Genomic DNA, 26,433 nt, shown 5'->3' on the forward strand with positions numbered 1-26,433 from the left:
TCTTTCCCTCAAATCTATTTCATTAACACACTACATTTTATACTGTAGTATTTATATGTACATACACACGCACATACACATACACACACACACACACACACACACACACACAGTAATAATATATCTAAATGGGAGCCCAGCACCAGATAGCACTCATTATCTCCCAAAGCCCACCCCCAGAGCCACCAATCACAAGATATGATGTTTAGTGGGTCCAAGGTGATGTGACCTTTTTGTTGTTTTTATTTTCCTCAAAAGTTAAAAATACTCTGCGGCAACGTAACATCTAGACCTGTTTATTTTTACTTCTTTCCCAGCTTCTAAATACCAGAAGCAAGATTTTCAAATCCACAAGAACTGTTGTTAACTCCAGGAAATGTTTGCTTCGGAGTCATGGCAAAAGTCAAACACCTCATTCATGAAAGTTCCTGCAAACACTTTATTCTCCTCATTCATGTCTGGAACGGTTGGAAGCCAAACCTTGAAAAAAATCCTCCAGCAATAAAATTTAATGTATTTTACAGGAAAGACACAGTTGAAAGAAGATATTACTGTCTGTTAACTGAATATCTGGACTGTTTTTCCTCTGGTAAACTCCACACACTTGAATAAATTAGGCACAACGGCGATAGAAATAAAAGAAGTAATCTGTGAAGAATATCCCAGCAAAGAAAGGATCTGTCGAGCAGTCTGCTAAGTCCTGTGAGAACAAGAGGAAAGGGAGAAGAGGATAACAAAAATATTAACTATCATGAAAGTGTTTTATTTCGTTTATGTATTTAGTTGTCAATTTCTTACTTACTGAAAGAAAAGAAAATAAAGCAAGCTTACTGGTGCTGCTACACGGAAATGGTATGCGCTATCAGAGAATGGGGCTACAGGGAGGCTCCAAATGTGCTGGTACCCCTAAATAATGAATGAGAGAGATGCATCTCATAACCACGTTTTACACTCATTTGGAAGGCCCATAGGCTGGGCAAGCATTCCCGTGATGACTATAGAAAGGCCATCTGTGACAAGTGCTTTTGATTGCTGGGTTGCTAGAACCATCTATCTCGCAAGCTTCCAAAGGGAGGTGCAGAGCCTGTAACCAGGGTCTGAAAGGCCTAGGAAACACTGGCATCAGGCCCAATATACCCCCTTCCCCCAGTAGGAAGCAATTCTAAAATTAACTTTCACAAGCTCGGGGACACAATGGGGAGAAGCCAGAAAATCTTACCTGGGTCATCTCCTGGGTGACTTCCCCATGCATGGGGATCCTCTCTGTTTCCCTTTTACTATGGAAACATATATTCCCAAGGGTGAATTTGCACTGGAAGACTATCAGTGGCTCTGTGGTGCTTCAAGAGACAAAGGAAAGAGAAGACAAACGGGAAAGCAATTGCCAGCTCCTGAGAGGCTACACTGGATAAGAAGAGGGAAATCCCTCTGACACTCACAATTGGCATTCTATTAGCTAATGTTCGATGATGCTAACAGGCTAGGTCACATCACATTACTACAGAAAGAAATCTGCCTTCAGAAGACTCCTGAAATAGCCTGTGATGATGGCAATCATCTTACATCTGATGGCTTACATTTTTTAAAAGTAATTTTTTATATATCTCTCCTCTTGTCACTCACTGGCAGCTGAATTTGTACTTATCTGAAGCTCTTATGATTTTTAGATTCTGGAAACTGCTGGTTTGTGTAGATAGCATTTGAAATACCAAGCATAGAAATATAAGTAGGGACTTGTGGATGAGTCCCATTAGAAGTTCCTAGCTTTTCAACTTATCAGACTTGCAAGAAATGATTGTTCTTCTATAAAAGTCAACTCATTCATCCTCACTAAAAGCATGAGCTCCATCCTCCTATACAAATGTAGAATTTGCAGTAGTCCTCTCTTATTCATGAAGATACAGCGCAAGACCCTAGTGGGTCTTGTGTGTGTGTGTGTGTACATATATATGCATATATGTGCATATGTATATATGTTCACTGAGGGCTCATGTATGTATATATATGAATGTATTCTCTTTTTCTTAGACATATGTACCTATGTACATATGATGAAGTTTAGCTTAACTTATAAATTAGGCTCAGTAGAAAGGTGACAATAATAACAATATAAAATATGATCATTATAACAGCACATGTTTACATAGTAATCAGTCATAGGTAAGTAAAGTTGTAGAAAATGATTCTGTGGGAAAGTGGAGTACTGTTGTTACACATGTTGGTTTGTTTTTAATCACCACATTTGAAAAGTGGCCCATAAACCAAGAGGCCTGAGTTAGTAGCTGAAGGTGATCTTCCACTCCTTCGAGGGATATGTATATATCCTTCCACTGAAAGCTAGGAATGAAAAAGGAAACACCATTCCAAGTTACTTAGGGAATGCTAAAGAATAGTACATTTGACTCTCCTGAATAGTACCTTTGGCTTTCTCTCTGCTTTGAACTGTGTTAGTTTCTGAGTCAGGAAACATTAGATACTTGAAAGTAACCTTTCCAAGGAAAGCAGTTGAGTTGAGTATCATTACCTTCTCTTATGTGCTCAGTTGATGAGAAAGGAATATAAAGTCTGGGTGAAATGGAGGAGATGAGGGGGAGTGAACGATAGAAAAGCAGTAATTTGTCTTGATCTATTACTCTTGATCTCAGAGTAGGGGGAGAGTGAGAAGGACAGAAATGAAATAAAGGAGAAAGAGGAAGAATAAAGAAGGGAGAAGAAGTGGGGAGAGGAGAGACTAGAACCAAGACATGAAATAAAACTGTCTTCACAGTGCATAACTCACTGCATAGTCTTTGAATGAAGTGGGTATGAAGTGCCCTCATTATTTAAAATATGAGAGAATAAGCCAGGTGTGGTGTTGTCCACTCAGGAGGCAGAAGCAGGAAGAATAAGAGTTCAAGGCCAGTCTGAGCTACATAGTGAGACTGTATCTCAAAGCACCAGGGGCTGGAAATGTGGCTTACTTGAATAGCCCTTGCCTAGTATACACAAACCCAATTCAATCTCCAGTACCCCAAGTGAAAAAAATATATGTGAGATAAGAATAGGTAATGTTCTGTGATGTAAAAGGAAAGGAAGATACAATGAAAGCTACCATTTATTTAGCAGCTACTATGGGTCAGAAAGGATGATGTCCTTATATCTGTGGGAGAAGGCAGGACAGCCAAGGCTGGAAAGATGGGCTGTCTTTAAATACCAGTCATATTACTTACTAGATACGAAGAATAAGACATTTCTAAGTCTCTCTATAGCCAAGTATTACATCTGTAAAGCATAAACTAGGAAACAATATCTTGGAAGTATAGTGAGGGTGATATGATACAGTATTAGCATATCCACTATCTGCCAAATGCTCTGTGTTCAGCAAGTGGTAGTTATTATTTTCACCAATAATTATAATAATTTACACAGCAGCTCATGTATCCTATAATACATGGTATAATGTCATTTTTATTTTCCAGCTAGGCAAATGGTAGCTCAGAGAAAACAAGTGGCATTTTCCAAAATCATAGGATTAGTGACAAAGACAGAAGTAGAACTTTGGTCTTCTTCCTTTCTAACTCTGCCCCTCCCCACACTTTTTTTTTTTTTGCTTTGCTTTGGTTATTTTCCCGGGACAAATAGATGATATTTACATTTACACTGTTACCAAGATTCCCCAATATGTGCAGTCCTCCCCTCTAGGGCCATGTCCTGACTTGCATTCCCACTCCAGTTCAAAAGGAACTAGCCACAGGGAGCCTGTAGCTTGTGAGCCTCGGACCAGTCATCCTCTTCACTGACGTAAGGGCGCAGTGTAGAGCCCTCCTGTTTCTAGAAGGGATCTGGGGGGATCCCCATCCCCATTCTAAAAACTTCTCCTAGGCTGGCCACTTCGCCACCACCCTTAGTGAACACAAACTAACAGACTTTTATCTCCTGACTTACTGACCAAATTGTGAGGTAGCATCAGATTTGCTGTTCAACTAATGAGAAAACCAGAATTCTTTCTTACGGCCATACACTTACTTGATTTCCAGAGAGAGCTTGACGTTGGTGGGTGTGTTCTTATTAACTGGAATGTTGTAATTATAAAATCCAGGCCTAATTGTAGACGAAAATAAAACCACAAATCAAAGCATGCAGGAAAGGCTTCAAAATGCTTTTTGCTACTATGTACATATAAACTAAGAAATATTATATGAATAAATAATACATACAAGGAATGGAGATTAGCCTTATATAGTTGTTGGGGGTTTTTTTATTGGTGGTGGTGGTGCTTTTCAGAAATAATGATGGAAAGTCAAGACTGAGACCAAACATACAAAATTAAGCACACAGGAAATGACTTCAGTTCTCTTTATAGATACACAGATTTCAGAAGAAAAATGAAGCAAAGATCTCACTTACATCTCCTCTGACAAGACTGGAAATAATGCCACCTTTTCTATGACAATTTACTTCCTTTTCAACAATATTGACAGGAATACATGCCTTTAGAACCTGAGTCTGCTATAATGACAATAGCCCTGGTTATCTAGCAATGGAAAAAACTGTACGGCTGACTTGCTTATCCTTCAGTCCCTCCAATCCCCTCCCCCAGTTTAAGAAAGATGGTCAAGGAAATAGAAGATTCCTATATTGATTCCTATAATGAAAATCTCCAGCAAAATGACATGTCTGTATTGAATACAAGATCTCTTGTGACGCATCAACCTATAGATCATGTAGAAAGACAACTTAAAATCAGGTAAGTAGGAAAAAGGGCCATTTTAGCTTCTCTCTAAATAATCATAAACTCCATTGTTAGAAATGTGAAAGCAAAATACAAGATTTGAAAGAGCCGACATTTCATAGTGCATAAAAATACCAAAACAAAACAATACAATACCAATAGTGTACCTCAAAACAATAGTGTACCTCAAATGCAAACAATTTTTACTTGTCAAAAACAGAACTAAGGGCTGGGGATATGGCCTAGTGGCTAGAGTGCCTGCCTCGTATTCATGAGGCCCTGGGTTCAATTCCCCTAGCACCACATATACAGAAAATGGCCAGAAGTGGCGCTGTGGCTCAAGTGGCAGAGTGCTAGCCTTGAGCAAAAAGAAGCCAGGGACAGTGCTCAGGCCCTGAGTCCAAGCCCCAGGACTGGCAAAAAAAAAAAAAAAAAAAACAGAACTAAGAGAAAACAAACTAAAGAAAAAAGATAAGAGTATGACTTATATACTAAGTTGGAAACTGTTATTTCATTGAATGGATGTATTAAAAATATATATATATATATGTGTACAAAGATTTGCCTTGGGGTCAGCATTGTTTTATTTGGCTGGGAAGCTTGGATAAATGGAATTCATTTCCTATTATGTGCTTTCCAATATCTGTGTGCTCCATAGCCACCCAGCTCAGCTTGTAGCACCCCATCTTAAGAATCAGAAATGTGAGGAGAGTAAACATTTTGTCTGAGTCCCTGGGATTGAGCCTAAATCCTCTCATTCTTTTGCACAATAACCTCCTACCACATTGATTACTGGCTTCCTTTCTCACTGAGCACTATAAAAAGAGGAATAAATAATACCAACCTCTGAGGGTGTTTATAATAATTCAATGTGATAATAAATAGTATCATCATAAGCAAATCAAAAAGTACTATAACTCGGAACCATCCACTTTCCTAAGTTCTAAGTAATAAGGCTGGAAATGCAATGGATTTGTGACATCAGTTCAAAATATTGGTGTTGCCTTTACCTATCAGGCAGCCAATGGACATTTATCAAATGCAAACGAATTTCCCATGCATAGTGATGACAACTTTCATTGTTTACTGAAACAATGTATCCCTTGCCTCCAGACATACCATTACCTGATACAGGTGATAAGCAGACACTGGAGATAAGCTTCTGCTAAGTCTAGAGTATCCTTCCCTCCTACTGAAAAGGCTGAGATAAGCTACATTTTCAGCATTTAAATAATATCCCTGTGCTATAAAGGAATATAAATATCAGGTTACTAATCACTGGGGACCATCAGTACCTGGGTTTTTTTTTTTCTTCTTCTTCTTCTTCTCTATAAAGTTCCCGAGCAGCTCTGAGCCTATAGTAAATATTACCTCAGAGAGTCAGTCACAGAGTTCCTCCCCTGGCTTTACACTTTGCCCTTAGCCATTAAATCAGGAGAGTAGCATCATCGGGGTTGTGGTTTTATTGACATTTATTAATATCAGCTGTTTTATGATTCCCGTGGCCACTGCATAACCAATGTGTTTTCACTTAAAGAACAATGTAAGCACACATTGACTTCATCGTGTAGCTTTAGTTTTTGTTTCAGTCTCAAACCTAGAGTTCAGAGTAAATTCCACAAACAGAGGAGGTGTCATTGGGAAGCTTACCCACCCGCACCGAAGCATTCTACTGCAATACCGGTGGTCTATTATTTGCTGTATTTCCATAATCTGAATAGAACTGATGGTTGTATCAATCCCTGAATTGAGAAAAAAGAAGTAGAGAAAAGTCAACTCTTGTAAGAGGATGGAGTTCCAGAATAGTCCACATATAGCTGAGAGTAAAAGATGTTCTCTACGTGAATAGATTCCATTTTCAAATGAAAAAAGGAGTGAAGGCCAAGGATGTTTTGTTTTGTTTTTGCTGTAGTAAAATTTAAGAATGTTAGTAAAAATCCAGGCTCCCAATAAACAGCCCCATAACATCCAAAAGAAGTTCTGTCCCACAGAATTCCTACATAGTGAAAAATTACTGATAATAAAGAGGGTTCAAAATGAAATGCCCTCTACTTCAGAAAATAAATTGAATATAGCCAGAATTATTAAAAAAGAAAAGACAGGGACATCAAATAAATTATTAAAAATCCATGGAGCTCCACCACAACTAGTCTGGCATCCAGTGACAATTTCTAATGCCTCATGAATAGTCAGACTGGCACTGATTATATAAAACATTGCCCCAAGAATGTGGCATGGAGGTGGGGTGCAGCCTTTGTCCCTGTTTCCCACTCCAGTGATGCTTTTACAGCTGTGATCCTACTTGACCCCCACAAAGGCAAAAAGAGTGTCACTTAAATGCTAACTTACAATCACTCCTCCAGTCAGAGCTGATGAGCACATCTTTTGTCAGGAAGGATTTGCTTTTGTTTCCTGCAGAGTAAAAACAGGCATCCTTTTTGGTCTCTTTCTCTTTCCCACCTTATTTGCCTAGTCCTTCAATTCTTGTTCTCACCTACCTAGAAGAAGCTATCTACTATGGGATGGATTGCCTGTCCTCAATTATACACTTAGTCCAAAAGCCCTGATCCTCAGAATGTGATTGTACTTGGAAACAGGATCTTTAAAGAAGTGCTTAGCATGGTCACTAACCCAACCTGACTAGCTACTTTATAAGAGCAGGAGATTAGCATGTGTAGGGAGACATCTGGGACTAACAGGCACAGAGGAAAGCCATGTGAGAAGCCAGCAAAGAGGTAGCCATGTGCAGACCAAGGGGAGAGGTTTCCAAAGAAACCAGACCTGCTGCCACCAAGAACATGACTTCCTGTCTGCAGCTGTAGGGAAATGAACATGTGTTCTTTAAGGCACCCAGTCAGGTGAATTCTGTTGCAGCACCAGAGAAGGTCCTGGAACAAACAGTAATATCTATGGCATATTACAGAACAGTTGGGGTGGTCACCAGTCACTGATCTATCTGCCACTAGATTGCAGGATGTATTATCTCTGGATTATCACTTAAATTTGCACAAACGTTTGCCCTTTCTTGACCATTTCTGAGTAAAGAATTTCTGTGAACATTCTTTGAATGTATTATAATTCCTGACATATAAGTCTTGGTCATATTATAAAAGCCATTTTTCTCTGATTAATGACAATCTAATGGTAGTTTTACTTCTTCTCTAACTTCTGAATTAGTAACGTTGCTAAGTGATATCATAAGATTTAGATGATTTAAGTTCTTTACTATGCACTCTAGTGTTAGTATCTGACAATTTTATGCTAATGTAAAACATGAAAGTAGGTGAGCAGAGAATCTGGAGATATTCACACACAATATCGCCAGCTGCTGAAGACTCACAAATTCTAGGAGAGCCCATTCCTTTGCTGGGTGATGCTAAATACCAGCCTCCCCTTCAACTTTACCCCTTTATTTTAATTTTATATGAGTCTGAAGAACATGGTTTAAAGACAACTGCTCTGCTTGAACCAAGCCTGGCTCATTCATGGTTTTTGCTGATTTTATTTCCCTTTTTTCTTTTCCTTCCTTCATTCCTTCCTTTTTTTTTTTTTTTTGAGTGAAGGCAAAGATCATTACCAATTCAACATCCAGAAAATAGGAAGTGCAAAGGAACAATATCATGCAGGTTGGAATTAGACTTCTGAAATATAAAAATGCTCATTTCTCTTCACTTATTTTTACTGTCATTATCCCCAGGGAGGAGGCTCATACAGTAAATGTGTTTTGGGGCTTTCAAAGCTGTTATCTTATTATACTGCATCCCACTGAGGACTTTTTGAAGCTTTTAAAAAAAAATTTCATGAGTTTCCTTTTTACTTTTACTTCTTCATTTTAAATTGGTTTTTACTGCTTCAGAATCATCTGGTTGAAAGTGTCATTGTGTGGTTTTCTCTTCTTCCATGCATAGAAGCCCCAGGGTTCTGAGGGCCCTGGACAGAGGGAAAGAACACATGGCCTTGGAGGAGAGAGACTGTCAGGAATAGCACAGCCTGGGTGAGGGATAGCCTTTAACTCTAGGTGAACATGGTACAGGGGAGGATATGTAAGGAACTCTCTAGAACCACAGAGTAGATACAACCTGCATCTTTTAGATTTGATCCGTTACATGAAGACCCCACGTCCAAACAAACAGTGGGAGAGTGGCAGGTGGGAAGGCACGTAGGACAGAGAAGCAAGGGATCCACATTCCCATTTTAGCTTGCTGGTAACTCAACTGGGAAAATATTCATTTGCCTCTTTAGGATTGGTATGTTTTAGTTTCTGCTTTTGTTTTTTGTTGGTTGTTGGGCTTGAATTCAGGGTCTGGGCTCTGTCCCTAAGCTCTTTTGCTCAGGCTAGCACTATACCACTTGGAGCCACAGTGCTATATCTTGTTTTTCCATGGTTAATTAGCGATAGAAGTCTCACAGACTTTTCTACGTGGACTGGCTTTGAACTGTGTCTGATCTTCAGATCTCAGTCTCCTGTGTAGCTAGGATTACAGGCATGAATTTAAACTGACACATATTGACTGTATATAGTTACAGGGCTCAGTGTGATATTCCAATAGATGTATACAATTTATAATAACCTGATCAGGGTAATTGGCAGATCTATCATCTTAAACATTTCACATTTCTTTGTGGTAGGAACAATCAAATTTCTCCCTAGCTATTTTGAAATATACAAGTAAATGTGGTTGACCACAGTTACTCTCCTGTTAGAAGACATTAGAAGTTAATCTACTTGCTTTGCACCTAGAACCAAGGTGATGTGAAGTTCTGTGATATGATGTAAAGAAGTTCTGTGAGTGGTCCAACGAGGCCCTTCACACAGTGACAGACTGCAAATGGAGTTCTCTAGTCAGGAAGTTTAATGTGAAGAAATGGAAAATGGGCTCTGATCACCAAGTCACTTTAGCATTAAAATGTAATTGGTAGAGAAGGCATGGAGAATCACAGGGTAAAGCTGAACCTCCATGATTAAGAGCCTCACTGACTCAGAGTGGTCATGGAAGAGGGTGCTCTGACTTTATAGAAATTCACTGACATGGCATACAGTTTGAGGCCAGGCATGTGTTTGTGAATTAATTAGAATGAAGTGATTTTCTTCCAAAAATCAAAAAAGAAAGAAGTTATTCCTTTTGTCCAACAGGGCATTTGAAGCAGGATCCTGGGTGGGCACTGGTAGCTCACACCTGTAATTCTAGCTACTGAGGAGGCTGAGATCAGAGGATGGAGACTCAAAGCCAGCCCAGGTAAGAAAGTCTATGAGATTCTTATCTTCAATTAACTATCAGAAAACTGGAATTATGGCTCAAAGTGGTAGAGCACTAACCTTGAATGAAAACGCTCAGGGACAGTGCCCAGGCCCTGAGTTCAAGCCCCATGACTGACAAAAAATAAAATTAAAAAGTAGGATCCTGTACCTCTGTTTTAAGCTATAAAATAGGTCACCTGTTATATAAATTAGGCTTTCCTGTTCTGAGGCCTTTGAAACCCTGGGCAGTTGCCTAAACAGTCAGTGGCATTTTCTGTGGACTTAAAAAGTAATGTATCTCCTATACATTTATACTATTTTTCAAATAAATAGATTAATAAAAAGAATTGGAGGTCAGGTATGGTGGTTCATGACTGTAATCCCAGCTACTTGGAAAACAGAGATAGCAGGATACCAGTTTGAACCCAGCTCAGGAAAAAAAAAAAAAAAAAAAAAAAAAACAGGCATGGAAGTATACACCTGTAATCCCAGCAGCACAGGAGTCGTGGATGGAAAGATCACAATACTAAGGCCAGCCCAGGCAAAAACCAAGAGGCATTAGCTGAAAAATAACTAAAGCAAAAAAGGCCCAGGTACATCGAGTGTCTGCCTTCCTGAGTTCCAGTACTATGAAAAAAATGAGTAATAGCATAAATAAGTAGCAAGCATAAAATAAGTAATAAGCTTAATAGCATTTCCAGTTAGTTTTTCTTTCTGTTTTGCTCAATCAAATCATTCTAAAAGTATGTAAATAATGAATTCTTAGGATGCCATGAGTGTAGTTGTCTTCAGACACCATACAACTCTAAATCCCCAAAGTGAAGCAAACATGGAAATCCTTCCCATTTTTCTCCAGTTGAAAAAAGGAAGTGAGAGGGGCTGGGAATATGGCCTAGTGGCAAGAGTGCTTGCCTCGTATACATGAGGCCCTGGGTTCGATTCCTCAGCACCACATATACAGAAAATGGCCAGAAGTGGTGCTGTGGCTCAAGTGGCAGAGTGCTAGCCTTGAGCAAAAAAGAAGCCAGGGACAGTGCTCAGGCCCTGAGTTCACGGCCCAGGACTGGCCAAAAAAAAAAAAAAAAATAGAAGAAGAAGAAGAAAAGAAAAAAGGAAGTGAGAACAGTTTCCCATGCCCAGTGCCTGGAAGAGACTAGACAGAGGAGTTGCCAGCTATGTCTGGGGTGGAGGGGGCACAGCCAGGTATGAGGAAATGGGTGTACCTTCTTCAGCAATTTCCATGGATGTGGGCACAGAGTTGAGCTGCCAATGACTGGCATGGACAAGAAGTGAAACGTTGTACTGAGGTAGAAGCTTGTTCTCCTGGCATTTCCACTGCTAATGGGAAATATGTTTTCAGATGGAATCTCCATCAGCTGGAGGGCCCAGCAACTCTGTGTGTGTGTGTGTCTGTGTGTGTCTGTGTGTGTGTCTGTGTCTGTGTCAGTGTCTGTGTCTGTGTACACAAGCTGGTACTAGGGTTTGAACTCAGGGTTCCTGAGCTTATTCTGAAATCTAGACTCCCTCAAGTCTCCAGTATTTGCTCTAGTTGCTTGGGCAGAGGGCCCAGGTCCCACACTATTGTTTTGTTTAGTTCTTAATGAGCCAAAAAAGCAATCCACACATGTGCAAGTATTTCACTTGTGCTACTATTACCATCTTTGTTGGACATCGACAATAAGAGTCTTTCACTTCGTCAAGAAAAAAAAAAAAGTAAGGACTTGAATCTACCACCATTCAATTCCTGTGCAGGGATCTAGAGTTTATTGCCCATTTGTGTACCTGTGTTTTTAAAGATTTTTTTTTTTTTTTTGGCCAGTCCTGGGCCTTGGACTCAGGGCCTGAGCACTGTCCCTGGCTTCTTCCCGCTCAAGGCTAGCACTCTGCCACCTGAGCCACAGCGCCCCTTCTGGCTGTTTTCCATATATGTGGTGCTCGGGAATCAAACCTAGAGCTTCTTGTGTAGGAGGCAAGCGCTCTTGCCACTAGGCCATATTCCCAGCCCCCGTGTTTTTTAAAGATTTTGCAACCCCAAATTAGAAGAAGAATGGAACCATTTTCTGGAGTCATAACTAGACTATCTAGGTAAATAGAGAGGAGGGGAAAAGCTTCGTTTCCAAGTCCTGGTTGTTGATCTTTTTTTTTTTTTTTGGCCAGTCCTGTGGCTTGGACTCAGGGCCTGAGCACTGTCCCTGGCTTCTTTTTGCTCAAGGCTAGCACTCTGCCACTTGAGCCACAGCGCCCCCTCTGGCCATTTTCTGTATATGTGGTGCTGAGGAATCGAACCCAGGGCCTCATGTATAGGAGGCAAGCACTCTTGCCACTAGGCCATATCCCCAGCCCTGGTTGTTGATCTTTGAGCAACATTCACCTGTCCATTGCCTCGGGTAGGCATCCTCCTCCTCCTCCTCCAGTTGCCTTGGCCCCATAGTTGGAAAGCCTCTTGTCATGCCCCAGATGGGGCAGCAGTACGTCTCCTGACAGGGCAGGATCTCACAGAAAGTGATTTCAGGCACTTGTAGGGAGGTCTGTGTGGCAGCCAAGGATGTGAGAGGCACTGCAAGGCATGGGACAGAGGGGCGGGAGATTAACAGGAAAGGCTGGTTTCTTCTGTTGGCACTTTCCCTGGGATCACAGCCACACTGTGAGGGTGAGGAATACGAAGGCTTTACCTGAGCGGGTGGTAGTGGGTGACAGGGTTGGCTCCTGAGAGCCTGTGATGTTGCTGGGGGAGGAAAAGGAAATGGTTACTGAAAGAAGCCCTTAAGGATCCTGCTCCCAAAAGGAACACATGATCTGAACTCTCACCTTAGAGGGAGACTTGGGGCATGTTGGTCTTGATCTTTTAAGCTAAGTATGTAAAGGGAGACTATTGTCAAGGCACTGTTAAGGAGAGAAAGGGAGAAAGAAAGGAGAAAAAAAAAACATTACGTGGCAGCTTTGTTTCCAGATATAACTCATACCATCAGCTGGTCAAAGATGTACTCTCCCTCACGGGACACACAGATGGGAAGGGTGGGGGAGGAGAGGCCTAGCTCACCGGGAAACCAGCAACACCATGGAAACCAGCCCAGTTAGGCTTTTCTATCCCAGTAAGAGGCAGCCTGGGGCTTCCTGCACTCCCAGGCTCCTGGGGTGCACCACACGGATGGAGTTTTCCGCACAGCAGCCCCCTGGCCCTTGGCAGGCTAACACTAGTGGAAGATTACAAGAGGAAGCATGTAAACAGCTGGAAGCAGCCCTCTGCTCCTCACAGGATAAAGCCAGGGCAAAGCTCACATCCCCCTGGCACAGGCCTCCTGGACAGTCACACCAGGAGATGAAAGGAGGCAGAGGTTTAATCAGCTGTGGATGCCAAGCCCTTTGGTTACTTCTGACATCTATCGGCTGACTGTCTTTTCAGAGTACAATCCCTGACACTATGCAGAGAAAGGAAACAAATGCAATTAACTACTTATTTCCATACTCTCTGACTTCTAAATAATCTAAGTGTCTTTCTCTCATAATTTATACATCCAAATGGAAACTTTCCTTAAAGATTCTGGGGTTAGGAGAACTGATCCTAATAATGGATTCACAACACTTACTGTTCATTTTGGGGTGTCTTTAGCACTTTCCCTTAAGCCACACAAGAGAATCTTCTGATGATTTTATGGCCTCATTATTTGAAACATGGTTACCTGACAACTGCACCTTGCCAGCCTGACTCTACAACTCATTCTCCAAACTGAAGGTTTCATTATTCAGTTCCCCATCAAAGTGGGGAGTTTATTACTATATAATATACATCAAGGTGCCACCCATTTGAATGTCACTCATAAAGAGTAAATTCCTAAAGTGTGCTTAGCAAATAGCTAGTGACTGCCCAGAAGGCTCAGTCCTGCCTGGGAAAAACCATGCTGAGCCCCAAAGATGCATCTGTCAGAATCTGTGGTGTTGCCCTGGTAACTGTTTGCTGTGGTCCAGTCTCCCTTCCTCCATTCTCTCAGTTTCCATAGCCCCATTTCTAAGCTTTAAGTCCTTTATCTGATTTGCCTTGGGCATCTGCCTCAGTGCACAGCCCAGAGGACTTAAAGACCAAAGAATAAGATGAATATTTGCTTCCTGCATGAGTAATAAACCCTCATTTTGATTCCCCTCAGGTATGCCAGAGGCTAGAAAGGAGATAATAAGCCTAGTCAGTCCATTTAGGGCCTTCAGAGTCCACAACATTGGAATTGATAAGATCTGGTCAAACATGTTTGGAAAAAACAGTTGTCTTCACCTTAACAGATTTCCTATCAGCTCTCCATATTAAGCTAGGAATCTATGTCTCTGGGGAATGTAAAATATGACAGCTAACAGTAGTAACAGTGGGTTCAGCTTTCCTGTGTTGGGAATCCCAGCAGGGGAGGACCAGCACTCAGAACAGTGAATGAGGAAAGTGCCAAGGCTCCTGATGGGAATATTCTGTGTGATGTCACCAAATACTTGGACATCTTCCCACAAGGGGAGTAGCCAGGCATGCTGAGCTGGGGTATAGCCAGTGGTCAAGTTTGTGCAGTAAGACCCCGGGGTTCAATCTCTCCAACACTAAAATAAATGGGGAACTGGCAAGGGGGAGAGAAGGGTATAGCGGGACCTGAACTATCTTCTGTAGCTGGAAAGTTGCTATAGATCAAAGGACAGGAAGAACCTTGGGACTATCACTTACTTTGACTCCATGAATGATTGCCTTCCCTAAGAAAAGGTCCAGCTGCCAATCCTTTCCCACACTCACAAAGCATTTTCTTTCACCTTTCACCTTGTAAATAGACTAAACCTAAGAAAGGAGTATTCACAGGCCCAGAGAACACAGGCAGGATGACCAAGGGTCAAAGGGCAGGAGGCCATCACAGCAACAGGGTCCTGGAGACCAGAGGCCTGAGCCCTGCATTCTAACAAAAGACCCCCCCCCCCCGCCCCACTTCCCAGCACTGGGATGGTGGTCAAGAGCTGTACAGTTTGCTTAGCAAATACTGTTGTCCTTGATTTAATTGCTCAGGAGATTTGGCTGCAAGGTCAACATATTGGATGCCTTTTCATACATCTTGGTATCCCTTTTGGCATGAAGTCTTCACTGAAGAATCCACAGGAATCCTAATGGATATGAGTGGCCAAGGAGAGTGGGTTACTCTTGATTTTCCTACTCACTCCTTTCCCCATGTAGACAGGAAGGGGGAAAAAAGTAATTTGAGAAAGTTATTTGCAAAGCCAAGAGAAACCCATACACACACACACACACACACACACACACACACACACACACACACACTTTGCTGCTAAAATACAGCAGCAGTCAATTGAAAATGACAATCAAGCTGAACGTAATAGTTGTAGACCTCTAATCCCAGTTACTCTGGAAGAAAGACAGTAGGATTTCTCTTTGAGGCCAACCCAAGAAAAATTAGGAAGACTCTCTCTCTCTCAAAAAAAAAAAGTGGGCCAGACACAGTGGTTCAACTCAAGCCTACCTACCTGGCTACCTATCCTAGCTACCTGGGAGGCGAAGATCAGGGGATTTCAGCTAGAAGCCAGCCCAAGGGGAAGAGTGGTATTGTGAGGCCCTATTTTGGCTAATAAGTTGGATGAGGTGGCACAGGCCTGTTATCCCAGCAATGCAAGGAATCACAAATAGGAAAATCTCAGCTCAGACTAGCTCAGGCATAAAGTGAGATCCTATCTAAAAATCAACCAACACACACAAAACAATTGGTAGAGTGGCTCAAGTGATTGGCCTAGCAAGCGTGAGACCCCTGGTTCGAACAAACAGACGCTGTGGGAATGGGATCATGATTCAAGTGATAGATTCTCTAGCATAGATGAGGCCCTGGGTTCAATCCCCAATCTAAAAAACAAAACAAAACAAAAAAAAAAACTTGTTCCTGTCACAATGATGCACAGAATAAGCTCTAAAGATGCATCTTTATCTCTAAGCTACCAAAGGTGAGAGCCTGGTTTAGAGAGCTGCTTGTCTTCAAAGTAAATAGAAGGCCAGTCCCCAGTTCATAGGCAAGAAAAAGAAAACTTGGAGGGGGTAGGGAAGCTTGACATACAACACTGATAATATTCAAGTTTTTCTTACCAAACGGTCATCACAGCAATTAAACTTATAACCAAGGTCTGGAAAACCCAGTTAGGACACGACACTTTTTTTCCTGAAAAATAAACCTATAGAAAGGTTCATTAATGAACGATGACACATGGGCACAATAGATGTGAGAAGGAAGTCTAAAACTCTGCTCCCAGGCAGGAGCTTCGCCATCTCCCTTGGGATGGTTCCTAGCTTGTCCCAATTTACATCTCTCTCCGCCCGTGCTTCTAAAAGCAAGGCTCCTTCAAAGCCTCCCCAAGTTCTTTTCTCTCCTTGATATTCCAGCTACTACAATCCTTCCTTTCCCTGACACCCTGAAGGACAATTGCCATGCCATTCACTCGCCACTTGTTCTTTGCCTTCTGAGAGAAAGCAACTTGTGAGATGAGACACTGTCAAAATGCAGATGTCCATCTCACCACAAAAGACTTTGGAACATCAAAAGTTCTTCCAGAGGTAGAGGAATAAAGACCAATGGGAGAATTTGCATCATGACAAACCATGGAAAAGAGTTTTGTGCATAAAATACTAAGAACTCCTTGTATCAGTATCTAATGCTCCCACCTGTTTATAAAGACTGCTCTGGACGTCTTTCTTAATATATTCTTATATCCATCCAACCCATATTTATGGGATGCTACTAGATTCACACAGTAAGGGGCATGGAAATTAATAATTCAGTCTCTATGAAGGTAATATGACAAACCCTTAGGGCTAAAAATTACTGGTGTAACACCAGTATATATCCAAGAAGTACAGGATAGGCAGCTGAGTACCGTGTGGAAAAGCCAGCTTAGGTTCCCTGAGCATCTAAACAAGGAGCTCTTGGTCTAGAACCAGTGGCTCACACCTGTAATCTAGCTACTCAGGAGGCTGAAATCTGAAGATTACAGTTTGACATCAGCTCAGGCAAATAAATCAGTCTGAAGTTAGCCTAGGCAGAAAAAAAATCTGAAGGACTCTTATCTCCAATTAACCAGCAAAAAGCTGGAGGTAGAGGTGTGCTTCAAAGGATAGCCTTGAAGGGAAAAAGCCAAACAAGAGCGTGGGGCCCTGAGTTCAAACCCCAGTAGAAGAAAAAAATCTAGTTTCCCACCACACAGTGGGGGTATTGTGTTTGCTTCCTTGTAGGGAGATTGAATAGAGTCATATTTTTTTGTTGGAAGGCATCAGAGAGTGGTAGTAATTAAGAAATAGCTTAAAATTGGTCTTTAGTTTTAGTTTTTTAGGCTTGTTATCTGATGGAGGAAAATACCTTCAATGTAAGATGGGAGATTGATCACATAGAACTCGTTAACAAGTACACAAATGCTCTAGGCTGTTGTAACTGAGTCATTCATGCGAGCCGCCCAGGAAGCCATTCTGAATACCAAGAAGCCAATGGTTTGTACTATTCCTGTTTCACTGGAACTGATGTGCTAACAAGTATATTGTACAGAGAGGGTACTCCATGAAATTTGCTGAATCACTTGGAATTAAATAGTGTTTTTCTCAGAATAAGTGCTTCCCCATCCAACCTGGTATTGAAGTATTTTAAATTTCCATGGTTTTGCTCAAAAAGCCTTTGACCCAAACACATAGGGGCCTGGAGTCAGACTTAGAACTGAGTTTTGAACAAATCGTCTAAATGTTATTGGTCTTCATTTTTCTCATCATTAAAATGGAAACAATAATGTTATACTTGCTTACATTTCAGAGTTTTTAGGTGAGTCAAACTAATAGTGCAATGGTTCTCCAATTCAGACATGCAAAAGGATTACTATGGAACCTATTAAAAGCCCAAATGCTCCCTAAAATTCCGTTTCAATAGATTTTACATGGCATGGGGAGTAGGATCTCACCTCTGAGAGGAAGTAATGAAAAGTGTGTAGCTATGCCTATTCCTTTCCCTAGTCCCTTCTCCTCCATATACTCTAAATTGTAGCTTTAACTTGAGGGCTTCCCACCTCATCCCACATATACAGAGAAGGAACCAACCACCTTCTTCTAGGAGATGGAGAAAGAGAGGGAGGAACCAAGACCTGGATGAACAGCACACCAAAAGACCTCAATCTTCCTCTAGACCCTGTCTCTGCCAGCACTAGGAGCAGTGTAGAAATCAAAAGAGGTCCCAGCCCAGCTTCGTACCATCTTAGAAGGCTCATAAATGGCTCATGGTAGCCATTTTTCTCACTAACACCCCTTCAGCACCTAGTCTGAGTACCACTCCCCACCCACACTCATGTATTTCAATGGCCTAATCACCCAAAGAGGCCTTGGGGATCACAGGTCACTCAGAGCTGGTGGTGGTAGGAAAGGGAAAGTCAATTTTGCAGAAACATTTGAGGTGTCCTTCCAAAACTTCATAGAGGGAAGAATACTACTATTGTTTATATCTTGTCAAACTTCCTGGACAATTTGACTACACACCAGAGTAGGAGACCCATTAAAATGATAGGTTTGTAAATATTAACAAAAACAAACACACATCCAGCACTTACTGTGGTCCCATACACTCTTTTGAGTTCTTCACACACACTAGAGTATAAATCTTTATACTCATCCTCAACAACCCATTTTCAAGACAGTAAAAATAAGTCAAAGGAAGGCTAACTTCCTCACCTAAGACCTACAGCTAATAAGTCACCAAGTCAAGATTGCAATTGGAAATTTTTGTCTCCACAATCCATACTCTTTTTTTTTTTTTTTTTTTTTTTTGGCCAGTCCTGGGCCTTGGACTCAGGGCCTGAGCACTGTCCCTGGCTTCTTCCCGCTCAAGGCTAGCATTCTGCCACTTGAGCCACAGCGCCGCTTCTGGCCGTTTTCTGCATATGTGGTGCTGGGGAATCGAACCTAGGGCCTCGTGTATCCGAGGCAGGCACTCTTGCCACTAGGCTATATCCCCAGCCCACAATCCATACTCTTAAACATAATTTTTTTCTATCTGGCAAAAAAATAGGATACACAATGCAACTATTATTATTATTATTAGATGTCCTAATGACATATCAAATATTTGGGTCATTCCAGCCTTATCATCACCATCCTCCCTAACAAATACCAACCTATCCCTTCAATGAAGCCATTTCCAGCACCCAGGCTTTTACTTTTATGCCATTCCATCCAAAATCTCCTCCCCAGATCCATGGCTGTCTGACCACAGCACACTGTGCCTTTAAGGCCAGGCTCCCAGAAATGCTGGGTCTCTCTAAGCCTTTGCAGCATTTAGTACAACATATTCAACTGTTCTTTGTATGTTGTGCCTTTGAACTTTCTTAGAAGAGATCACATCTGACTTATCTTTGCCACTAGCCAGCGTCTTACAAGCATTAAATGGGTGTTTTTTAATGCTCCAACTCCAACTCTATCCACACACACACTGTGCCCTCTAACATTTTCAGTTTTCACTGTGAACCTTCAGGAATATCTTCAGACAGTGCTCTCCATTTCTGCATTCATCTTGCAAATATTTCTTGAGTACCTACTATGTGCTATTCCCTGAGAAAACAGAGTAAGGAAGTCAGGTACATGGCTTGTTCTCACGGACCATACATTCTATTCAATAGTCTGAGATAACTAAAAAATAAACAGAATCTCTGGATAAGGTTTCAGATGACTAAGATGCACTTATCTGGGCTGATGGAAATAAAGACCCCATTCCCTCCATCCTATTTCAATTTGGTTAGTATGAAGAACACCTTTCCCACCCTGTGATTTTAGTGTTTTGTGTTTATTGAACAATATGTGCTAGGCTCTGTGCATTATGGGAAGAAGAAGCATTTAAGCAGGAACTCAGGGCATTATGGGAAAAAAGTGCCATGCTGGGCCACATGTTCTCTGCCGTGTGTGTGTGTGTGTGTGTGTGCGTGTGTGTGTGTTCTATCACAATCTACCTAAGTGAGGAGGCCTAACTCTCCTTCATCACCCATCCCTGTCATCCCTAAGAGTATCTTCAACTTAATAAAACGATTAAGCTTCACATTTGACTGGAACTGTCCTACTTGATGTAAATTGTCTTTTTAATGAAACCATCATATTTTAATCCTTGCAGGTATGTGAACGTCTAGCCCTCCATTTGCACATTTAGAGCTAAATATCAAAGGAAAAAGAGGGATTTGAGGATTAACTGCAGTCCCTTTGGGGTCTTCTGAAAGACAAGGTAAGGCCTTAGATGAGGTAAAGCTGACTCACAGAACTTGTAGCACACAGCCTCCTGACTGTGAGCACCACTGGGCCCACCTGACTGGACAATGCAATCATAAAAACACCAGGGGGGTTCTGACATCAACATGTTCTGGATTCTTTTCTCTAAACATTTGCTATTTGAGAAATCATTAATACTCCTTAAAGGACTAATGAAGTACATTAGGATGGAAATTAGGGGGAAATACCAACCGTTAAATGGTAGGAACATTGTTGATCAGTTTCTCTAAGGACTTATAATTTTGTATAGAAAAACACAACTTTGGTTCATTATAAATTTAAGTCTATTTACCTTGTTGTTTTTTTTGGAAATGGCCCTTCTTGGAGAAGATGTGCTAACAGCTCTGCTAAATTTGCTTTAAAAAGAGAGAAAAGTTGATTACTATTCAAATGACTCTGTAGGAATTATATGACAAAGGCCCAGGCTGTCACAAACACAGCAGCATGGCTTTCTTTTATAAAACATAGATAATTTGAAGAGGGGAAAAAAAAGACAAAAGCAATTGGGAGTTCTTTTATTTGGGGGGGGGAGACTGTTTACTAAGCATAAATGAATGCATTCAATATTATATTGCTCTTTTTCTCAGAAATTGACCACAGGAAATGTACATTGACTTTCTTAATAAAAACCAAATAATAAAATTATTTTCCCAAGAGGAACGAACATGGCTTTCTAAACCTAGAAATGATCATTTCTCAAAGCTATCCTTTTTCTAAAATATAGCAGTTCTATAACAACTGCTATTGAACAGATGGCTTATATTTTATTGTATTTATTATCACCCAAGGGAATATGTCCAAAAACACTCCAAGAGAAGAGTAGGTACCTTAATATCATACAGTAATGACTGCTGCTTGATGGAAAAGACCAGTTGGTTTGATCTGGTAAAGAAACAAGCCCACTCCTTTCCCAGATTCCTACACAACTGGTAGACATACCTGATTGAACTTGCACCACTGGCTGAGGATTTCCAGCTACTAAGGCTCTTTAGCCTGGCCAGCTTCCTGTTCCATATTTCTAACTCTTCTATTCTTTCTTCAAGGTTGTTGGTTAGTTTACAGAGCTGCTTTACTGCCCCTACATTTTCCATGAAGATCTGGTCCTAGAAAGGAAAATAATACAAGCTGCAGACAGTCACAGTGTAAAGCCACCAGGGAACTGTCCATGGCACATTCAAAGACAATCAGAGCATACCTTTCCTGAACACACACATAACTGACAATGGCTATATACCCACAACTTCAAAGTCACTCACGATAAATCTGGAAAAGTTCAGCACTTAAAAGGGTTGTTTTTGTTTTTATAAATTTTCCTCTCTAATAATGTGGGTATGGTAAATAATTATAAAACATAATTAAACAAAAAAATTCCCATAAGAAAAGAGAAAAAGCAAACAAATTAGCCTAATTTAGTACTGAGTTTCTTGATGTGGTCTTACAGAAAGAAACATACAGCAAAAAAATCTTAAAGTTTTATTGACTATGTTATTAGTAATGATGGTATACACTCTTCTTCTATCATACACATTTATACCTGGATAAGACAAATAGCTACATTAGAAATTATGAATTTTTGCACTTAAGAAAAGAGCTATAGATACAAAAACATCAAGTAAAAATTATAGGAAAATTAAATTGAACCTAGATATGTTATTATGATTTTCTGGTATATTTGACTTTTTAAAAGAAAAAGATATTGCTATGCCCACTGAGTAGGATTAACAAGGTAATTTCCAAGTTACTAACGATGAGCACCTTCATTGTATGCTAAAAACCACTTCATGGAAAAGAATCAGGACTCTTTGGAGAATTAGTAATTCTTAGAACTGTTTGAAGAGAGCCTGGAACACCTAACAACCTGAGAAAGCAGGGAGCTATCATGGAGTACAGTGGTTATGCCAAAATAACTCTGGAGCCAACTGAAGGAGCTACCTTGGGCCAAAGATAGAAGATCAAAGTAATAATACTGCAATAGATCAAAGAAATGACTGTGTTTTAAGAATATGCAGAATCCTATTCAATTTTTAAAAGGAATTTTAATGGGCTAGGGAACAGGGTGCATGCTGGTAGTCCCAGCTACTGAGGAGGCAAAGGTAGGATTGTGGTTTAAGACCATCTTAGACAAAGTTGGCATATGATCCTATCTGAAAAACAAAATTAAAAGCAAAATGACTAGGGATTTGGCACAAGTTGTAGAGTACAAAGCCATGGGGGGGGTATATTTAAAGGATATTAAAATTTTAGCTCATTTAGTAAAAATTCATAAGTAAGAGAACCAATGAAGCTTTATTCTGCTTTTCCTGAATATCAGCTCATATTTGGGGAAGGAAAGTTTTTTGTTTTATAAGAACTCCAGAGAATAAAGAAGATATGATAGAGTATCACAATTTTCCTCCTCTGATAAAACAACGGATCTAGGCAGTAATTCCCAATGGCTGTGAAAACCATATGCACCATTTTCCTCAAGAGGCCTTTTAGCCATGAGAAGCAAGCAATGGCTAAAAATGTCCAGTTACTCATCAATAATGATGAAAAGCAGACTTTACTTTCTTTTTTTTGGCTAGTCCTGGGGCTTGGACTCAGGGCCTGAGCACTGTCCCTGGCTTCTTTTTGCTCAAGGCTAGCACTCTGCCACTTGAGCCACAGCGCCACTTCTGGCCATTTTCTGTATATGTGGTGCTGGGGAATTGAACCCAGAGCCTCATGTATATGAGGCAAGCACTCTTGCCATTAGGCCATATCCCCAGCCCAGACTTTACTTTCTTCAACTCAAACTCTCCAACACCCTATGTCTTCTCATAAGTCTAATACACAGGAGATAATTCATGTACTTTCCCATTAAGAGAAAATAAAGACAGGGAAAAAATTTACTGCTAACTTCCTGATTAAAATTTTGGCCTGCCATCACTTTATAGATCCAATGGAAAATTACCCAAACATAATTTCCAGGACATGTTTTAGAGATTAACTCTTGCTAACATATTTAAAGTTTTGATTTTTGTCCTCTACCATCACAAGGATGTGAATGTATTCAAAAGTATAAGCTAGAGTTTTCTGAAAATGTCCTTTCCTACACAAGTAATAGAAAAGGATTTGGACTAGGAGTGTGCATCATAAATGCATGAGGAATTTTTTTTTCCCAACACTCATGTCCAGGACCCAGGGAAAGGGTTGGACTTATTAGAGCTGATATGGGAATTTGCTGTGTTACTAGGGTATTTTGAAAAGTATTCTCATCTGATGCTTATCTTTGCTTATAAACAATTTTGTATTTGAACTTCAGTGAATTAATCAGCTGGGTCCCGATATTAATAGTTCTAACCCTGGCCCACTCCCTCAATTGAAACCCCATACCTTTACAATTGCAATGGGAAACATAATTACACTGACATTTACTGTCAAAAGAAAAAGGAGCAACTGCTTCAAATCACACAAAAATCTTTGACACACTTTGGGAAACACTTGTTTATTGTTCAACGTGTGTGCATCGACCACATGAGGGTATTTTCTGAACAGACATGTGGGGCTGTTTGACAGTTGTGGATACATATAAAAAAAAAAAACCATGCAGGCATTTGTGAAAGCAGAGCTATTACAGTGGAATCTTCATCTAAAGCTTATCTTTCACGTTTGTTCCTTTCACACTCTATCCTCTAACCATATTGAACATTTGCTGAACATTGTATACATCCTCCAGTCTCTGGGGCTAGCACATGCTGTTCCCTCTACTGGAATCACTTGTCCTCTCCTCCTCCACACGGCCCTACACTTGGTGTCATATTTACCTATATAATAAACACCTAGAGAAGGGGATCAGAAATTACAGCTTGCCTCTCACACAGTAAATCCTCAAGCAGACTAGTAACTGAGAACATAGTTAATAATCAAAAGAAAGAATATCCTCACTGTTCATGCCATGAGGCACTGAGAGGCCAAACCATTGCTCTCTAGTGAGATGAAGAGAGTGGTCAACTTTTGCTTCATTCTTTTATCTGATGTTTCTTTCAGAGAAGCAAAAATTATAATAAATAAGATCCAGTTTTCCTTCCCATGTTGGGAAATGCACATGAAAACGCAAGTGAATTAACAAACACTGGTGCTTATCATCTTCAGTGCAATAGTTAGTAATTTGATTGTATCAGGCTACTCGGCTCCATTCCAATTAGATCCTTTCCTTGTGGCAGGGTGTTGGCTTAGGAGACAGATAAAAACTCTCCAGTCTGAAGCGTGGCCTCCAGGAAACTCAAGGACTCTGCTTCTGCTCCTTTTGGACCTTGAAGGTCAGAACAATTGAGGCACAGCCAGGCAGGCAGTGGAGTTACTGTCTCTTCTTTTTGGAACTATAACTTGTTTACTTAACAACAGTGGATGAGAGTGACTTAGCCTCATCACAAAGGAAGTTGAGACAGGGCCTTTTTTCTTTCCCAGTAAGAGTCACAGACTGGAAGGTCTTTCCTTGTGGTAAATCATGACTTCAGTGTTACATGGACAGAATGGTATATAATAAAATCATGAGAACAAAATAACCTGCAATTGGCTAGGGTAAAAACAATTGCCAAAGGGAGAGAAACTGTGTTTAGCTAATGGGTGTGTGTGGCAATTGTTTGGACTTTGCATAAACACAGCTTTAGATCTTCTTCCAAGAGTTTGTTTTGTGTAGTGCTTACCAGGCTCCAACATGGATTAAAGAATAGAATTCCCAAACCAGAAAAACGGGCTATTGGGATGGTGTGAAAGTGCTGGCTGCCAGTGGAATTTTCCGACAGGTCCCTGGAGGAGAGGCTTTCCTCAGAGGTATGTTTCTCTTGCAAAGAGAACTAGTATGCCACATATCAATCAACCTCTGCCTTATATGGCAAGAGCATGAACTGTGCCCAAGTGTTTAAAATTCTACATATCATTGTTGTCCTGATTTTGCCTTGTTACTTTTGTTTAAGTGCAATTTTCTGTGGAAAGAGCTTGAATCCTTGGAAGCAAGTTTCCAGGTAAACTGACACATACTCAATGTAGTGTAATTCTTTGATTTGTTGGCTTCCCAGGGTGACTAGTGACTTTGTAGGCCAGTGATGATGCCTATTCCAAACCTGACACTTTCTTCCCCAACACAATTTTTTTTTTTTTGTCAGTTAGGGGCTTAAACTCTCAGCCTGGGTACTGTCCCTGAGCTCTTCAGCTCAAGGCTAGTGCTCTACCACTTAAGCTACAGCGCCACTTCTGGTTTGCTGGTCATTAATTGGAGACAAGAGTCTCACAGACTTTCCTGCCTGGGCTGGCTTTGAACTGCTATCCTTAGATCTCAGCCTCCTGAGTAGCTAGGATTACAGGCATGAAACACCGACACCTGGCTCCCAAGACAACTTTTTAACATTGCCTCATGAGAAATGAGAGATGAGCAATGGTTTCAAATATCCAGTTACTCATGAATAAAGATGAAAAGCACACTAACTCAATCTTCCTAAACTTCTACCACCATAAGTCTTCCAGGAAGTCCAATAGACAAGGAGGCAATTCATATCTCTCAATCTCCACCAACACCCGCTATTATTGGACTTGATAAATTTTGCAATTCTTCTTGAGTTAAAGTAGGACTCTATCATTTTAATTTTGCTCTTTTTTGATTCATAAAGTTGTACATCACTTTCTTATGTTAGCTACTTGGTTTGCTTTACTGTGAATTGTTGGTCTAATGTCCCATCAGTTTATCTGTCTTTTTCAGAATAATAATAAAACCTTTCACTTGGCTCTATTATTTTATTCTTTCCCAGTGGGCTCCAGAATAAAACTAATATGCTAAACATATAGCAATTGCTATGGATGGTGACATTATTTTCTGTCCAGGGAATTGGTTTCCTTCCTAGAGCTAATTACAACTTTAAACTTTATTTGTGATTTATACTTGTTACTCTTGGTCAGTCTCCTCTACTAGGCACTCTGTAGTGGCAGCAACGGTGTCTATTTTATTTGTTTTGTCTTCTCTTATTATTTAGGAGAATGTTTAGCACATCATAAGTGCTTGTCTAAAAAGAAAATGAGGGCTGAGGATATAGCCTAGTGGCAAGAATGCCTGCCTCGGATACACGAGGCCCTAGGTTCGATTCCCCAGCACCACATATACAGAAAAAAACGGCCAGAAGCGGCGCTGTGGCTCACGTGGCAGAGTGCTAGCCTTGAGCGGGAAGAAGCCAGGGA

The 26,433-nt window shown here is 40.7% G+C and overlaps 1 protein-coding gene across 1 annotated transcript in view; it reads right to left on the reverse strand.

Moving 5' to 3' along the window:
* Positions 1 to 280: 280 nt before the first annotated feature.
* Positions 281 to 26,433, reverse strand: part of Myrfl (myelin regulatory factor like) — an 88,197-nt gene continuing 62,044 nt past the window's right edge. Inside the window, exons 14-25 of the mRNA XM_048340635.1 lie at positions 21,184 to 21,347; positions 20,537 to 20,600; positions 16,054 to 16,139; positions 12,759 to 12,833; positions 12,623 to 12,675; positions 12,322 to 12,507; positions 7,061 to 7,123; positions 6,366 to 6,453; positions 4,006 to 4,080; positions 1,220 to 1,340; positions 832 to 906; positions 281 to 700 (exon numbers count right to left, since the gene is read on the reverse strand). Of these exons, the coding sequence (XP_048196592.1) occupies positions 614 to 700; positions 832 to 906; positions 1,220 to 1,340; positions 4,006 to 4,080; positions 6,366 to 6,453; positions 7,061 to 7,123; positions 12,322 to 12,507; positions 12,623 to 12,675; positions 12,759 to 12,833; positions 16,054 to 16,139; positions 20,537 to 20,600; positions 21,184 to 21,347 (1,137 nt within the window). The 3' untranslated portion in view covers positions 281 to 613. The remainder of the gene's footprint in view (positions 701 to 831; positions 907 to 1,219; positions 1,341 to 4,005; positions 4,081 to 6,365; positions 6,454 to 7,060; positions 7,124 to 12,321; positions 12,508 to 12,622; positions 12,676 to 12,758; positions 12,834 to 16,053; positions 16,140 to 20,536; positions 20,601 to 21,183; positions 21,348 to 26,433) is intronic.

The sequence above is a fragment of the Perognathus longimembris genome, chromosome 1 (genome assembly GCF_023159225.1).
Source record: "Perognathus longimembris pacificus isolate PPM17 chromosome 1, ASM2315922v1, whole genome shotgun sequence".
NCBI classification, from domain to species: Eukaryota; Metazoa; Chordata; class Mammalia; order Rodentia; family Heteromyidae; genus Perognathus; species Perognathus longimembris.